This window comes from Capra hircus, chromosome 2, assembly GCF_001704415.2.
Source record: "Capra hircus breed San Clemente chromosome 2, ASM170441v1, whole genome shotgun sequence".
NCBI classification, from domain to species: Eukaryota; Metazoa; Chordata; class Mammalia; order Artiodactyla; family Bovidae; genus Capra; species Capra hircus.
Window position 1 is genome coordinate 41,189,933 of NC_030809.1, and position 17,772 is coordinate 41,207,704.

A 17,772-nucleotide genomic window follows, 5' to 3' on the forward strand; every position below is an offset into this window, starting at 1 on the left:
CTGAAGAGCGTAAAACAGACTGGAGCCAGACTGACAGGAACTGGACCCAAGTAGGGATTAAGAGGTAGAAAGATATTTTAATAATACAAGGTAATGGTAGATTAGACCAGGTTGGCATCAGTGGAGCCAATGAGAAATGGTCAGATTCTAAATAGCCCTGAAGAGAGAACCAACAAGATCTGATGGCTTGAAGTTACATTTAAGAGAAGGGTAAAGCTTTTAGGGCTTAGTTGGGAGGATGATTTTCCATTTACTCAAATGAGAAGAACATGGAAGGAGCACAATGCGGTAGGAGATATTAGAAGCAAAAGTTCTTCTTTGAACATGTTAAGTTTGAGTCATCTTTTAGACATCCAAGTGGAGATGTGAGATAAATAGTTGGAAATGTAGTCTGGGTATCAAGGAAGATGATGCTGTTTGTGAAAGAACTAAAATTCTTAAATGTTCCATGACAAACAAGTGTATGACAGAAATGAATCAAAGACGCTCCTGAACATTTATCACATTAGGGTGTTCAAACACATCAGGGCAGAGCCAGGAATTCCAGAGAACTAAAATGGAAAAACAACATAAGAGTTGATGAGCAGACAGGATAGTTCATAAATAAACTATCTGAGTAATAATCCTAAAGTGCATCAGCAGATCTTAAAAGGATTAATGTCCCAAATAAAAGAATAAAAAGAAAAATATAGACATATTTCATTAGAAAGGAAGCAATAATAGTTAACTATTTCCAAAAAAATGTTTTATGCACCACTGCAAAGCCAAAAATAAGACAGTATCATCCCAATGCCCCACTGGTTCTGAAGGGAACGAGTAATTGCTTTTATGCTGCCCAGCAGTGATAAATGCCTCTAACTATGGTCTGAACATTTTACAGAGATGAAAATCCATTACATTGTACAGGGCAGACCATAGCAATTAACAAGAGTTCACTAACTATTTTTAGCCATGATTTATAAGAGAAGGGGAGTCAGTGTATGAACTCCACTTGGTTAAGGCAATTAAAAGGCATAGCCCAAAATTTCACTTCTTGGTCATAACGTGTTCAATAGTATCACAGGGTCCAAACAAAAACAGAATTGTATTTCTAATATTTTTACCCTGTTAAATATTTCTGGCTATGAGGACTACATACTATTCTATCTGCTATGATTTTATAACTGTTGGCATTCCTTTCCAAAGCCAGAAAACTATCAACAGCAAATGAAAATATTTCTTGGGTTTCGTCTTGTTTGGGGAATTTGGGAGAGGAGAGAAAGGTGAATATCCAATAGGGACAGTTCCAGGGATATTATCATACGAATGTGTGTTACACACAGTGTTTGGTGCCACACCATATCTATAACTTTGGCAATTACAGAGATGTTGTTCTTGTGTTTAGTAGTTCAGTTGTGTGCGACTCTTTGCGACCCTTTGGACTATAGCCTGCCAGGCTCCTCTGTCCATGGGATTTTTCAGACAAGAATGCTGGAGCAAGTTGCCATTTCCTCATCCATGGGAGCTTCCTGACTCAGGGATCGAATCTGCGCCTCCTGCGTCTCCTGCACTGGCAGACAGGTCATTTCCCCACTGAGCCATACACCGATATATAGACATATAACTAGGGATTCCAGGTGGCTCAGTGGTAAAGAATCCAGCTGCCAATGCAGGAGACACAGGAGGAACAGGTTCCATCCCTGAGTCTGGAAGATCCCCTGGAGAAGGAAATGGCAACCCACTTCAGGATTATTGTCTGGGAAATCCTATGGATAGACGAGCCTGGCAGGCTACAGTCCATGGGATCGCAAAAAGTCAGACATGACTGAGCAACTGAGCATGCACACACAAACATACAATTAGACACAGAAAACAGTTCACCTTAAAAACTGTGTCAAAATGCTTGATTCTAAGCCTACCCTGGAGTGTACTAATCACTGCAAAGGTTCAGGGAAAGCTCTTCTATCTGCCAGACTACAAACACCACGTAGAAACACTGCAGTTTAGAGGGTGGCAACCTCCAAGGCATCATATCACATCCTTGAGTACTTAGTGATAGCACATGCATGCTCAGTCATGTCTAACCCTTTGTGATCCCATGGACTGCAGCCCACTGGGCTCCTCTGTCCAGGGGATTTCTCTGGCAAGAATACAGGAAGTGGGTTACCATTTCCTTCTCCAAGGAATCTTCCCAACCCAGGGATCAAACCCAAGTCTCCTATGTCCCCTGCATTGGCAGGTGGATTCCTTACTAACTGCACCGCCTGGGAAGCCCCCCGTGAGTATTTATTCTTGCATAAATACTCTAGTCTCATCTGAGGTGGATCAGTCGAGCTCACCAGCAACCATAAAACCAGGAAGACTCAGAGAATCACCCTTCCCACAAATGTCCTCATAATTACTTCTAAACCCACCTTCTTTTCTAATAAAACAACTGTTTGTCCATAAAAGAGCACAGCTTGGATTCCCTAGTCAGTAATTAACAGATAACATTTACTGAGTACTTCCTACATGCCTGGCACTGTGCAAACTACTTTACGTGGGTGATACCATTTTGACCAAGCATAGCCTCTGGGGTGGGTACTATTATTAGGTCCATGTTATTGACCCCCCCCCCCAAAAAAAAATCTAGAGCTTAGAAAGGCTAAGTAACTTACCCAAGTCTAAATAGCTGGTATTAGCAGATCTGAGAGACCCTCTGACCTCTGACTCCCCAACCATTCTTCCCCTGCTACGTGGGAAAGGAGTTTAAGATAAGTCAAATAATATCTGACACTCTAAACAGCCTACTGCTACTGCTAAGTCACTTCAGTCGTGTCCGTCTCTGTGCGACTCCATAAACGGCAGCTCACCAGGCTCCCCCGTCCCTGGGATTCTCCAGGCAAGAATACTGGAGTGGGTTGCCATTTCCTTCTCCAATGCATGAGAGTGAAAAGTGAAAGTGAAGTCACTCAGTCGTGTCCGACTCTTCGCGACCCCATGGACTGCTCCATGGGATTTTCCAGGCAAGAGTACTGGAGTGGGTTGCCATTGCCTTCTCCACTAAACAGCCTAGTGTGAATCATATTTATCCCACAAATAAATGCCTATACCGGATCATTAAAATACCAGTTTCCCTGCTTAGGACTGAAATATCATGTTTGTGTAGAAACACTGGTTATCACATGCTGGTAAAACATTTAAATTGGGCATTAATGGGGAAAAGAAGGCAAATTAACCAGTTCTTAGTAAGTTCAGCTCTTTATGAAGACCTATTTCTTCAGGCTGCATGCACACTACTACATTAAAAAATATTTTAAAATACTAAAAAATAAAAGGCTCTCATAGAACAGTCAAATGTCCAACACGTGATTTGGAAATGCCCAACAAGAACTCCCTTGTTCAGTAAAGAAGGCAGAAGGAGAATCTAATAGAGGAATAAAGAAATTAAGGAAGATCAATAAGCAAAGGTAAGAAGATAATGAAAATACTATTAAAATGGCAGCATTTTCAACAAGATTGTTTAGCTGGAGTTCATTTAGGGAAAAAAAAAATGTTAAGAAAACCAACCGGTTGCAGAGGAAGACCAGGGGAGGTGTATGTGGTTGTGAACCCTTGGTGTGTGATTGGTTCACGTGCTGTGCTGTGTGTGCTGTGCTTAGTCGCTCAGTCGTGTCCGACTCTTTGCCACCCTATGTACTATAGCCCGCCAGGCTCCTCTGTCCATGGGGATTCTCCAGGCAAGAATACTGGAGTGAGTTGCCATGCCCTCCTCCAGGGGATCTGCCCAACCCAGGGATCAAACCCAGATCTCCTGCATTGCAGGTGGATTCTTTACCATCTGAGCCACCAGGGAAGCCCTGGTTCATAGGCCCTTATTATTGAGATGAAAAGTGTCTAAAAAGGTTGTAAACTTCCCCAGTCAAACCCAAACTCCAGATGTGCTAAGCGAAGAGAACAAGGGCCTAAAAGTCTGCAGACCAAGGTTCTGATCATTCTGGTCATGCCAATAATTCAAGACCTAGAGTAACTGATCTGGCCTCTTTGGATTCAGTTTTCTCATCTAGAGCACAGAAATAATAATCATCTAGTAAAAAAAAAAAAAAAAAAAACTTGTGTTATTGCTCTGAGGACCATGAGAGATTATAGGTATGAAAATGCCCAATAAAACTGTTCAGGTTCACTGCAAAATGAGTATTATATGTGTTACTACCAGTGTACTGCAGAATGAGTGCAGGTTGATTTAATGCTGAGAAAGTGAAGAGCAAGGAGGCACAGGCAGGTGGGGAGAATGATCTAAATGTTGACTGGTTTATATTATTACTGGAGCCCATCTGCAACGCAACTATTAACTATTGATATTATAGTATTATGGTATTAGCAGGCCTGTTAACAATCAAAAGACAATACAAAGCACCCAGCTAAGTGATCCAGACTACAACTTGATACAGCAAATTCCTGAACATCCACAGTTAAAAAAAAGAAGCAGCAACAGCACTGGAACAGATACTGGAATTCAAGAAGATGCTCAAAAAATCAATGTCTTCATGGCTCTGGACTGTTTTGTATGATATGTCTTTCGTTATGCTTAGATTTGACTCGTACACTTAATCTTTAGCCCCACTAAGGGCAGAAGAAGATCTAGGAGTGTGTGATTATCTTGTTCTTCCTATCCACAAAAGGTTTAAAACATGCCAGAATGACTCCCTCATGTGGACACTGCCATGCAAATAAAAAAGAGATGAATGTCCCCAGCTATATAATAACAAATCAAAGCTAAAGAGCAATATGATCACTGGTTATGGGGTCCCACTTGTATTTCTCTGTTCATTGGTTTGTTTAACTTAACTCTCTGTAATTCATGTCTATCAGTAGAAGAGATACTTGGATACATATTTCTATCCATTCTATGTCTAAATAGAAAGCTTTGAGAACATTTAGCACTGAGGCAGTTCTCGTTGACAAACATTTATCACAATAGATTTGAACATAGATCTTGAATTCATTAATTTGCAATGCTCCAGATGAGGAAAGTAACCTCTGTCTACTCTTGAGCCAAAGAAGACACCTGTATTACAAAACCTTATCATCTGGAACATAATTCCCAGTCTGGCTCTGTCTGTACTTGGTAACCAGCGATGGAGGACACACCTCTCATTTTCTCTTGAGACACAAAAACCGTATCTTGATTTGCTGTGAACGAACGTAATTGTTTTTAACTTCTCATTATTCTAACTAAAATATGATAACTGAATCCACCCTTTCATAATAGAATTCCTAGCACTGGATTTGATTTAAATTGTACTGAATTTATATAAATTCTAAACACAAAAGCTCCTTTGTAAAATTGCAAAATTAAGAGGCTCTGTGTATTGTGAATGAATGAGGTTTCCATAAAACTACAGATACCCACGTCATTTGTGAACTGAATACTTTGAATAAAGCCTTATGATTACATACATTTTTGAAAGGAATAAAATATTCTCATTCTGAAAACATATTCTCTAGGAGCAATTAATTACTCAGATCTTAAAGACGGAGAGGAAGAACCTTCTGAAGCAGGAATTTAACCTGCAAATTTAGGTATTTGAACCTAAAAATATAGGTCAAGAACACATTACTGACAGTTTGAGTTATTGCCACTGATCACAAGGGTTTTCCATAACTAGCTCCCTTGGGGCTTCTCTGGCTCAGACCGTAAAGAATCTGTCTGCAACGCATAAGACCTGGGTTCAATCCTTGGGTCGGGAAGATCCCCTGGAAAAGGGAATCACTACCCACTCCTGTATTCTTGCCTGCAGAACTCCATGGACAGGGGAGCCTGGTGGGATACAGTCCATGGTGTGGCAAAGAGCTGGACACAGCTGTGCAACCAACACACATACACACACAAGGGTTTTCCATAATAAGACCCAGAGTTTGCATGGATATGAATGGAATCATCTGGACAAAATTAACTCCTGCCATGGACTGACTTTTGGGTTAAAAGAGGCCTGGAGAAATGCTGAAAGGAGAAAAGACCAGCAAATGTGTAGGATTCAGAAGGGGGAGGGTGGTGCAGGGGCAACAGCTCTCTTCCAGAGCACTTCACTTTCTCTTCTTCATCCCACAAGGAAAATTCATCAGCTGAAATCATGCTTGCTGCATGTGGATAAAAGGAGTCACGTGATGCACTAAGTGTTCCAGGAAGATTAATCTGTCAGCACTGGGGCTGATGGATTGACAGAGAAAAAAAGAGAGACAAGAGGCGATGACAAGAACACAATACAGAAGAGGAGGCAAGGATGGATTTGGGGAGAAACGTCAAGACTTAATATGTGACTACTTATAGACAGAAGATGAAGGAGAGAAGAGAGTCAACGATGACTCCCAAGGTTCACTCTCAGGTGGCTGAGAAAACAGTGGTACCACTGAGAAACATGAGCAAGGCAGCCAGGACAGCTCTGGCCCTATGTGACTTTACCCTCAGCCTGGGTGATGCCACCAACGCCGGGCAAAAGTGAAGGTGAAGTCGCTCAGTCGTGTCCGACTCTTTGCAACCCCATGGACTGTAGCCTACCAGGCTCCTCCATCCATGGGATTTTCCAGGCAAGAATACTGGAGTGGGTTCCCATTTCCTTCTCCAGGAGATCTTCCAGACCCAGGGACTGAACCCAGGTCTCCAGTATTGTAGGCAGACGCTTTACCATCTGAGCCACCAGGGAAGTCCCTGGGCAAAGCCAATGAGCAAATAAATGCTCCTTGTTATTTTATGACTGGCTTTGGAGAGGACAGTTACTTGGCTGACAAAGATCTGCCTAATCAAATCTATGGTTTTTCCAATAGTCATGTATGGATGTGAGAGTTGGACCATAAAGAAGGCTGAGCGTCGAAGATTTGATGCTTTTGAACTGTGTTGTTGGAGAAGACTCTGGAGAGTCCCTTGGACTGCAAGGAGATCACACCAGTTAATCCTAAAGGAAATCAACTCTGATAATTCATTGAAAGGACTGATGCTGAAGATGAAGCTCCAGTACTTTGGCCAGTTGATGCAAAGAACAGACTCATTAGAAAAGACCCTGATGCTGGGAAAAATAGAAGGCAGGAGGAGAAGAGGACGACAGAGGATGAGATGGTTGGATGGCATCAGTGACTCAATGGACATGAGTTTGAGCAAGCTCCGGGAAATGGTGAAGGACAGGGAAGCCTGGCGAGCTGCAGTCCATGGGGTCGCAAAGAGTCGGGCATTACTGAGAGACTGAACACTGACAATAAGAAAACAGACAACAGTGGCCTATAATCTGTTAACAAAACCTGAGAGTAAGTGAAGACAGAATGACACAGTAGTTGTATAGTTATCAGGAAGGAGCCAACCCAGGAACAGAAAGAGTGGAAAATATAATGTAGGGACACAGGATGAAGCAAGACTTTGAAGGGCATGACTTACCGTGGAAAGCATGTGTGCTAAGTCACTTCAGTCATGTCCAACTCAGTCATGTGCAACCCTAAGGACCACAGCCCACAGACTCCTCTCTGCATGGGATTCTCCACCCCATGGAGTGGGTTACTATGCCCTCCTCCAAGGGATCTTCCCAACCCATGGATCAACCCCTGCATCTCTTGCATCTCCTGCATTGGGAGGTGGGTTCTTTACCACGAGTGCCACCTGGGAAATCCTACCATGGAAAGCACTGTGGCCATCAAATCAAACCAAGGTGAAATGATCAAAAATGGTTCAGACTTTGTGGGAGAGAAGAATCAAAGACTAGGGTCCAAACTCAAACTCCTCCAAGGGCCCGGCAAGTAACAGAAGGACAGGTAGGTATTTGGCAGCAAGGATGGGGTTGGGGGGCACTGAAACAGCACTCACCCACCCCATCTAAAGAGAAGCCACAGTAGGTAAGTTACTCCCACCCAAGACCATAGGCCCAATCTTCCAGTTCGCCAAGAGCAACCATCCCACCCACGATTCTCTACCACATGTGCCATTTCATCTTCTTCAATCACTTGTCAATACCTGAAATCTTTGCGCTGTTGTTGCTACTGTGTTTACAGTCTGTCTCCTCCCACTGGAAGGCAAGTTCCCTAAGGAGCCAAGAACTGGCCTTCAACGTTCAACCAGTCACACTCTCACCTCTGGACTTGTCAGAACTGAACCATTTGACACAAAATAAATTAAAATGCTTGATCTCTTCACAGTCTTCATAGCCTTTCCCCTTGGCCACTTGCCATGCCCAACACACCCAAGTCTCTCTGCAGCCTGGCCTCTGGAAAGGGTAAGACCTGGGTTTGAATCCTGACTCTGTCAGCCATGCACTAGCTGTTTGTACTACTAATAATAATTCTCAACTGCTGCCTCTATAAACATGTACATTACCAGATTTCTGGAGGAATTAAGTGAGTCTTTTTTAAGTTGACTTTGAATGTAATGAGCTTCCCTTGTGGTTCAGAATCTGCCTGCCAATGCAGGAGACGAGAGTTTGCTCCCTAGGTTGGGAAGATCCTCTGGAGAAGGAAATGGCAACCCACTCAGTATTCTTGTCTGAGAAATCCCACGGACAGAGAAACCTGGGGGACTACAGTCCTTGGGGTTGCACCAAAAATTGGACACACCTTAGCAACTAAACAGCAACACAAATGCAATGATAACACCTGTTTCTTTTAAATTTCCCGCAGTTGGATTTCCCCTTCTCACACTCACCTCAATTCTCTCCCCAAGGCCAAAGCTGCTGACTGTGGGCCCCTCTGCACCTCTCCATTCTCTCCATCTCCCGAAAACTTGTCTCCTAGTTGGTCTCTAGGACCAGCTCCATCATTTCTTCCTGGCTGAGGTTTCCTCTGACTTTCCTGAGTCCCTGCAGCCCTTTCTTCCTACAATCAGCAATACTCTGAGAGGAGCCACACACACACCGCCAGCTGCCTTGTTGCTGATGTCCAGCAAGTCAGAGCAAAGGGAGGGACTGAGTAGTTCTCTTTCTCGCTTTTCCCAGAGTCTAGCACAGGGCCTCATTCAAAACAGGCATTAACCAAATGGAACTGAACACCTCACAGATGTAAATCTGATTGACTAGAAACTATATGAGTGGACACCTTGGGCTCCACCATTGAGAATTAACCAGCTGCAATGACAAAATCTCCCACACAGTCAGCTCGTGATTATCCACATTAACGGTAAGTGACAGGGATAGGAATAATCTAAGAACTGTTAATACAAATATTCTCACAATTTTAGGTAATATAAGTGCAATTTATGCAGTGCTAATAACTCGAGACCAAAATTCTGTCTCTGGCTGCTCTGTCACCGTGCCAAAAATACTTAACAGTAACTTCAGGCTCTTTTGAATGTCAATTTAATTATAACATGAAATTTCACAGAAAGCACTGCGCTCTTTCTAACAGAGGAGTGTTCAACCATCAGTTCATTAAACAGATATTTACTGACAGCCTATTATATGCCAGGCATTATAAGGAAAACCATTACAGGCCTGAATTCTGTGTATTACAATTTTGTAATGACTGCTTAGGAAGACCTAGAAAATCTGGGAAGGCCACTGAGGCCAATACCAAAGTCGGTTTTACCAAATAACCTAGTAGTGGTCACACTATCAGTTCTGAGGACACTGTATTTGTTTCCACTGCCCCACACCCAGAGCAATCGAGCAGCTGGCTTCTGGATGGTCAAGAAATGTGGAACCAGCCTTGTCCTGAAGCAGAGCAGGCAGTAACAATGACCATGGAGATCTAAAGCCACTTAAACCTTTCTAGTCACCCTGGGGTGGTGGGAATAGGTGTGACAAAAAACAACTTTTGTTTTTCTGGGTTATTGCTGGGGTATTTTACAGAACGAAAATCCTGCTCACACCCAGGGTCTGGACATTTAGATAAAAATTTGACTTTGGGATTCCCACCAAAAGTCCCTCTTTGCTTTCCACAGATGCCTTCAAAATAATCACTTAGTGACTAAGACTCAGCACTTTCAAAGCACAGGGGGCCTGAGTTCAATTCCTGGTCAAGGAACTAGATCCCGCATGCCTCAGCTAAGACTTGGTGCAGCCAAATAAAAAAATATTAAAATAATAATAATAATAATCACTTAGAGGTAAGCCTGGGAACAGTTAGTGACCTCTGACTCAACCACCTTATAAGTGATAGGTGCTTGCTACCCTCTCTATCTTTTGTTCACTGATGACCTGGGACAATGGACTTTCCTTCCCCACCTCCTTCTCATTCACTGCCCCACAACCCTTTCTAGGATCTGTAAGTAATAATCTTGTGACTCTACTTCCTTTGCACAGTATACTGAAACTGTGCTTTCAATCCAAATGACTTAATTGATTACACTTCCCTGAAGTGGGAGCCTGGATGCTGAGGGAATTACTAGCCAAACCATGTGGGTGGCTTGAGCCCCCTCACTGAACAGGTCATAATCTGTATGTTCTTAATTCAATACACCAGCTCCAACCCCTCAACACAATAATGAGGGTCATTGCGTGTGTGCGTGCTAATTCACTTTAGTAGTGTCCGACTCTTTGCCACCTTATGGACTGTAGCCCACCAGGCTCCTCTTCCCCTGGGATTCTCCAGGAAAGAATACTGGGGTGGGGTGTCATGCCCTCCTCCGGAGGATATTCCTGACTTGGTGGCTCTGACAGTAAAGAATTTGCCTGCAATGTGGGAGACCCAGGTTCGATCCCTGGGCTAGGAAGATTCCCCTGGAGAAGAGCATGGCATCCCACTCCAATATTCTTGCCTGAAGATCCCAAGGACAGAAGAGCCCAGTGAGCAACAGTCCATACAGTTGCAAGGAGTCAGACATGGCTGAGCAACTAACACTTTCAACACTGTAGGGAAGGTAACAAAAAACTGAGCCACGGAGATGACTTTCATCTTCCCCCAGAACCTGTGCTGTCCATAATGTACCCGTTCCATCCCTTCCCAACTGCAAGAGAAAAGAATCCTAAAAAAGTAGGATTCAAGGCAAGTATTTTGACTAAAGGCAAGTTTCAGGAAAAGACTTGAAGGGGAGCAGAATATACTATCCCAAAATATGCCTCTTTGGCATAAACATTATTTTAGGCTGGTTATTTTTAAGAAACACCAGACACAGGAGAAGCTCTGTAAACCAAGCAGAAGTTACTCTTTTGTAAGAGACATTTATATGTATAAGAAATCTCTATTTATAAGGTGTTTCCCTCTCCATACCAGAAAGAGGAAGATGCTCAAAGACGCCAGAAACACTTAATCAGCGTAAAAGGCAACAATTTAAATCTGCATACAATCTTATCCTCGTTTACTGTGCTTTTCCTGACAGCCTCCCATCAGTGGCTCCCCAGTCCCCAACAGCTGATCTTCAGCAGGACAGTTATTTAAGCTGAAGGCTGGGCCATTTCAAAGTTACTCAGTTTTATTCCATCTCTCCCATGCACACAGAAGACATACACATTATTAAACACAACTATTAACTATTGATATTATAGTGTTATGGTGTTAAACTTCTATTTTTCTCCTATTAACCTGTCACAGGGTGTGTCTTAGCCAAGAATCTTGAAAAGTAGAAGAAAAATTCTTTTTATTCCTCCACAGATTCATTAACTTTCTCAGAAACAGATCTCATAGGATTATCTATTAATTAATTTATTTATTTACCTAAATGGATTATTTTCCTTTTCAAATGTATATTTTATCAATAAACTGAATGAATGGTTGATAAAATGCTTGTGTTTAGTAATCATAAATTCCATTTATGCTTATAAAAGCCTCTAAAAGTAAAGAAAAGTCTTGATAACACAGCAAAACTATGTTTCCAATTCAGACCCTACTACTTCCACATGGTGGTAAACTAACTTCCTAGTTAGTAAGAAAAAAATTACAATAAATCATCAGAAAATAATGCTATCTCTAAAAACACTTGAATTTGGGTAAGTTCCAAAAATCAAGGAATATTACTACTTAGGTCTGAAGTAACCAAGTTTCCAGTCGGCCCTGAACCATCTAGGTTTATGCCAATTATCCTGGCATAATTACCAGGCGCACGTATTTTCACTCTCAAAAAATGTAACAGTTTGGACGGTGAGTTACACAAAACCCTATCTAGAGATAAAAGGATTCCTAAACCATCTTTGACAGAGAAAACTTCAAGATTTTCAAAACCACTAGCGTTAACAGCAGTGCTTTGCACAGTCTGCTTTTAAACTTACTGATTTTGAAAGAGTTAACAAACATTGTAACTTTCACAGCTGTAAAGTAGTAGCGCCTGGTCAACTCTGAATATTTAGGAAGTAAATACAGAGCTCTGCCTTGCAATCTATATCTGGAAATCTCCCTCTCCACCTCTATCCCCCAATCTAGGGACCCAGGAGAATGGCACAGTGATTCAGCATTTCTAAGACATTCATTAAAATGTGCTTGAGTGCAATGAAATCAGGGGAGAAAAAAAGGTGCAAAATACACAGATATTAAAATCAAAACTTCTTATAAAAGCAAAAATAAAGAAATTGTATACTTTCTCTCTTACTGAAGCATTTGAAAGCTGCTGGATTGACATGCATTTCCCATCACTATGTTAGGTAAGTCAGCCAAAGATCTAGCAGAAAACATATGGAACACTGTTTGTCAATGAGTTTGAGAGAAGCTTCAAAACAGAAGCACAGGGGAAATCACAGGACACAAAGGGAAATTTCAGCGAAACCACCATACAGGAAGAACACTGCTTACACCTGTCCAAGAGCACTGCTTGGAATCTTGCTGACCTCATTTTTGCATCTCCTAGAAGACAGACCATGTCTTGTTCATCCTTGTTCTCCTTATCTGTTATCTCTGAATCTTTAGCATACTACTTTGCACATGAGAACAGTGCTACAAATACTTGTTGAGTCAAACTAATAAGTAGAAAATGTTTTCAAATGTAATTTTTGCATAAACATCTGTTTTGAAGATAGGAGAAACTCAACCACCAAGAGCGGTGGAAATAGAGGTAACATCCTTCCAAAAGCAAGTATGTGCTCCACAGTGAGAAATCAACTCCTCTGCATGTGTACATGAGTGCATGCATGCTAAGCTGCTTCAGTCATGTCCAACTCTTTGTGACCCTATGTACCCTACGGAGCCTGCTAGGTTTCTCTGTCCATGGGATTCTCCAGGCAAGAATACTGGAGCAGGTTGCCATGCCCTCCTCCAGGGGATCTTCCCAACCCAGGGATCGAACTTACATCTCTTTGTCTCCTGCATTGGCAGGTGGGTTCTTTACCACTATCACCATCTGGGAAACCCATTCCTCTATATGAGCGGTGGGTAAAGTTTTAACAACCTCATTATCATAAAACTTCTGATATATTGTAGTCAAACCAAGTCCCACCAAACAAAGACAGGAGTCAGCCATAGCCAATAATACCTGAGTTGTTAAAAAAAAAAAAAAAAAGTTCCCCTACAGTTTCCTTCATCTCAACTCAAGAGAACTTCTTTAAAATAGACTTTCTGGCAATTTTTTTTTCTTCCTCCAGCACCCTATGCAAAAGGCACTGGTGAGTTTGAGAACTTGTCACCAAACTATAGAAGATCTTATTAATTAGTAGGAAAACCATAAAATTGGCCTCAGTGTCTTTATCAAGAGGAACTTTTTCTTCCTTGAAGACTCACCCACTCCTCCTACCAACAAGACAAATGGGTAGACAAGATCCAGGAGTCAAGCCATCAAGTTACATACAAGCAGCTGGGAAAAGGGCTGTGAGTATAGAGACCCCTGCACCTCAGCTAAGGTGGGGAGCAGCCACTTCACAACAACGTGAAGCAAAGTTAACTTCTCCAATAACATCTTATATGAAGGATGTATTTTCTCAGAAACCTGACCTGTAAATATTAAATATTCAGGCCCCTTGAATTTTATGTTGGTGGTTTTACAGTCACGGAAAGTCATCTGATGGCCTTAAATGTCTAACTCCCCATTTGGAAAATGGGAATAAATACTGTTACCTAAATTTTAGAAAACTAAGGAAAGTAATGATGCAAACCATCTACTTTCCTCAAGTTCCAGATGTTTAGAAAATGACTGCTCTTCTCAACTGAACAAGTATAATCTGTAGGTGTTCAGAACCACTTCCCCCACAATGTGTCACTTTTGCATCAGGATTATTTTGAGCTAAAGGTGCAATCAAGACCCTGCAAGTTCAAGAGAAGCCACTGCTCCTCCCTTAACAACTCAGAAGAATTTAAATTGAGGATTTTTCCCAGAAAAGATTTATTACCAGAGATAAATTTTAGCTAAGTGGCCCCATCTATATGGCCAGCAAACATCTAATTACCAACCATCCACTCTTTTTATCATCTTATGAATGACCCTCCTGTCCCTGGAAGCCCCAGGGCCCTATGCCATTCCTTAGCTTAAGATGGTATATATGCCTTATTTTATCTTTCCGTCTCTTACCCTCTCAGATATGCAGGGGTCTCAGACCCGCACATGTATACATATGAAAGTAAATTTCATTTTCTCTTGTTAATCAAACTCATGTCAATTTAATATTTGGACCAGCGAGAAGAACCTAGAAAGCTAGAAGAAAGTATTCTTCCTCCCTGACAAGTTCAAAGTAAAATATTTAACACAGAAACTCTATTTTCTGTTGCTAATAAAGAAAAAGGCACTGATAATCCATTATAGAAATCTGCTTGGGGTCCAAAATATTATTAACTCAAATAATGACTAGTAAGCAGGAAAAAAAAAGATTCCTTAAACTCTTTGAATATTATGCACCTTCATCTTCCACTGAATGCTTTTTTAAAAAAATCAGTGACACTTTCTGAACCAAAGTAAAGCAACTGCTCACAATGAACAAGACAGATAAAGTCTTGAAAGAACTGATCTCTGAGTTATATAAATTGTTTGTTTATATTCACCATAATCCTTCAATATGTCATATTATTTACCTACTGAAAATATAACCCAAAAAAAAGTATTGACTAACTAAAGAAAGAGGTTGTTTAAACTTAATGACTCGATTTCTAAGTGAAAGTGTAGATGCGAAATCTACGGCCCAACAGCTTCTTATAGCAATTTTCTGGGTGCAGACTGAAAGCAGTTTTCATCATGGGAGGTAGAATACTGCACCCTTACATAAAGCCTCACAGATAAAAGTCAGGACTATCAACATATTGGTTTAATTACTGTTCAGTGTTCAATGCACCTACAAGAAAAATGGACCACATTTCAGCTGTTAAACTTATAAGGCCTTAAGAAAATTCCAATTTCAGTTTAGAGTCAGAAAGGAAAGAGAAACAGCAACCCTATCCAAGTAGATTCCAGGTGAAATCCCTTCAGCTTCTCCCCTATCATTAATTGGTTTCCTAATAAAATGCTGCAGTAAAATTTGTAAAATCAGATTCTGGCAGAAAATCAAATCAAAGGACAGCTCTTCACAGCAGCCACTTTTGCATACCCAGTCCCTGCCTACCTTGTTATGTTTTTGCTGGTGTCTTGCCTTTGTGTCAAGAACATGGTAAGGGCTCTCCGAGTCTTGGTTGATGTAATATATGAGTCTTGAAGGCAGGGTGATTTCTTTCTGCATTGCATGGCTGGAGCTGCTATTACTGCTGCTATTCTGTTGCAATGTGTTGTTCTCATCTGCCAGGACTCCCAATTTTTTTTCTGCAGTTTCATTCCAATACGGAGCTGGGGTGGGGGAGAGGACACAAACATAGACAAACACACAAGTACCCTATCAATACATAAGTACTACAATGCATTTTTTCCATTAATTGCAAAACCAAAGTTTTCCACTTAAAAGCATGTAAGGAGTAGAGACACAGGAAAGCAAGTAATTGCCACAATGAAATGGTCTGGATAGGTTAATAGCCAATAAGGCATATACAACAATGTACTGTTTATAGTTTTAAATCTATATGTCTAAATATGTGGGTGGGCGAGAATGGACTTGAAGGTAGGGTCATTAAACAAACATGCTCAGTGGTTCTTGACCCTCATCTCCACCCTTTCGGCTTCTGCAGAAGCTCAATGGGACTCCTACTAGCAGTATCCCACCTGAGAGCTAAGAATACTCCTAAGATAACTTGAGTGTTGAATTCTTGAACACTGAATGTTGATTGATTCATTAAACAAAATGGACAATTCCTTTTTCTTTTAACTTTGAGATGAGAAAAAACCCTTTGCCAGAAAGGGATGCAGAGGCTGGCCGCTTTCCAATTTCATTTTCCTGCTTTGGCCAGGTTTCTGCTCTCACTGGTTTTCCGTCATCAATGTAGTGAACATTACATTATCTTAATTGTTCATGATAATAATAAGCATTTTGAGAAATCACAAGCCAAAGGTTTAGAGCCCCGGTTTCCCTCCCCCACCTATAATTCCAACAGCAGTGAATAAACCCACTAGGCAATCTAAAAAGATACATTAGCACTGTTCTCATCACATCTTCCCGCATTCGCGTTCAGGCTCCACCACCCGAGAAAAAAAACTTGCTCCCTCGCTGCATCTCCCGTCCACCGGTCTCCCCAAGTTGCACAGAAATCAATTAGAGACCCCGCATCCACTAAATACCTTCCGGCAGTAATTTAGTGACTGCAACAAAAAATGGACTTCAAAAAGTGAACTGGAGTGAACGCGGGTTTGAGAATGAGAGAGGTGGACAGGCAGGGAGGCTTGGAAAGGCCGAGCCCTGGACGTGTCCGGAGCGCACGGTCCCGCGCGCCCTTCGCTTTCTTCTGCAGGGCCCGTTGGGCAAGGCAATGCAAAGGGCACCGGGGCCATACCCACCGCTGGGTGCAGCAGCCCCCCAGGCGCGGGGCCGGGACGAGGCGGCGAGTGGAGGCAGCAGGAAAAGGACGAGGAGGAGGCGGCAGGGAGGCGCGCGGGCCAGGGCGCGGATGGGCGCCGGGGCGGCGGAGCCGCCACTGGGGCCGCTGGAGGCTCGGGCAAGGCTGCAGCCCGCCAGGGGTGGCCGCCGGGAGCTGTTGCCGGGTGGCTTCATGGCTCATAGCTCCCGGGCGCCGCTTGGTGTGGCCAGCAAGAGCGCGGGTCTAGGCTGCAGGGGAGGCTGCGGGTGGAGCCGGTCACGCCGGCTCGTCGCGCATGGTGCGGCCGCGGACAGGGGGTCCAGGCTAGGGGCTGGGCGGCGCCCCCTCCCTTGCTCGCCTCTCAGCCCCTCCCCGGGCGGCAGCTGAAGAGTCCTGGGGTTCCCAGTCGCTCCGCCAACTTGGAGCCTCCCCAGATGCTCCGCCCTCCCTGCGGCGGGCGCGGCAGCTCCAGCGACTGCGGGGGCTGAGGATGCTGAGGCTGCGCGCGGACGCGAGTGGCGCGGGCGTGCTCCTCGCCCTCGAGAGCGCGCCCGAGCGCGGCTCCGCGTCCCGATGCCGATGCTGATGCTGATGCTGATGCTGATGCTGTTCCCTGGCACGGGACGCACTGCGCATGCTTTATTTTGGAAGAAAAAGAAGAAGAGATGGGGGGGGGGGGGAGCGGCAGCAGAGTGATGCAACATCAAAGGTGATGGTGGCACCTCCAGAGGTGGGGGCGAGGGAGAGAGGACGCTGGCAGTCAGGGATTAGCCAGAAGGGAAAAAAAGAGTGTGAGGATTTCCAAGGCAAAAGGATATGGAGGAAACAACCACCCAGAGAAATCGACCTGCCTTTTCCACCGCCCAGACCTTACATACCCGCTCCTAGTCCAACCTCCTCCTTCTAGTGTAAAACTTAGGCCAAGCCTTTCCTTCTCAATCCTTTATTTATTTCCTTGCTGCAAATATATGTAAGGGATTGCAGCCGGGAAGGTAAAAATAGCGCTGCTCCTCATTCAGCTCCCCGGCAGCGCCGGGGGAACTAACACTGGGAAGCACG

The 17,772-nt window shown here is 43.2% G+C and overlaps 1 protein-coding gene across 5 annotated transcripts in view; it reads right to left on the minus strand.

Annotated features, from left to right (window-relative positions):
• ADAM23 (ADAM metallopeptidase domain 23) overlaps positions 1-17,235 on the minus strand; it is a 190,404-nt gene extending 173,169 nt beyond the window's left edge. For 2 of the 5 annotated variants that reach the window (XM_018060433.1, XM_018060415.1), the window contains exons 1-2: positions 16,694-17,234; positions 15,378-15,595 (exon numbers count right to left, since the gene is read on the minus strand). In XM_018060433.1, coding sequence (XP_017915922.1) covers positions 15,378-15,595; positions 16,694-16,907 — 432 coding nt within the window. In that variant the 5' untranslated portion in view covers positions 16,908-17,234. Of the gene's footprint in view, positions 1-15,377; positions 15,596-16,693 lie in introns of all 5 variants that reach the window. The other 3 variants (XM_018060409.1, XM_013971302.2, XM_018060423.1) reach the window with 2 other exon arrangements.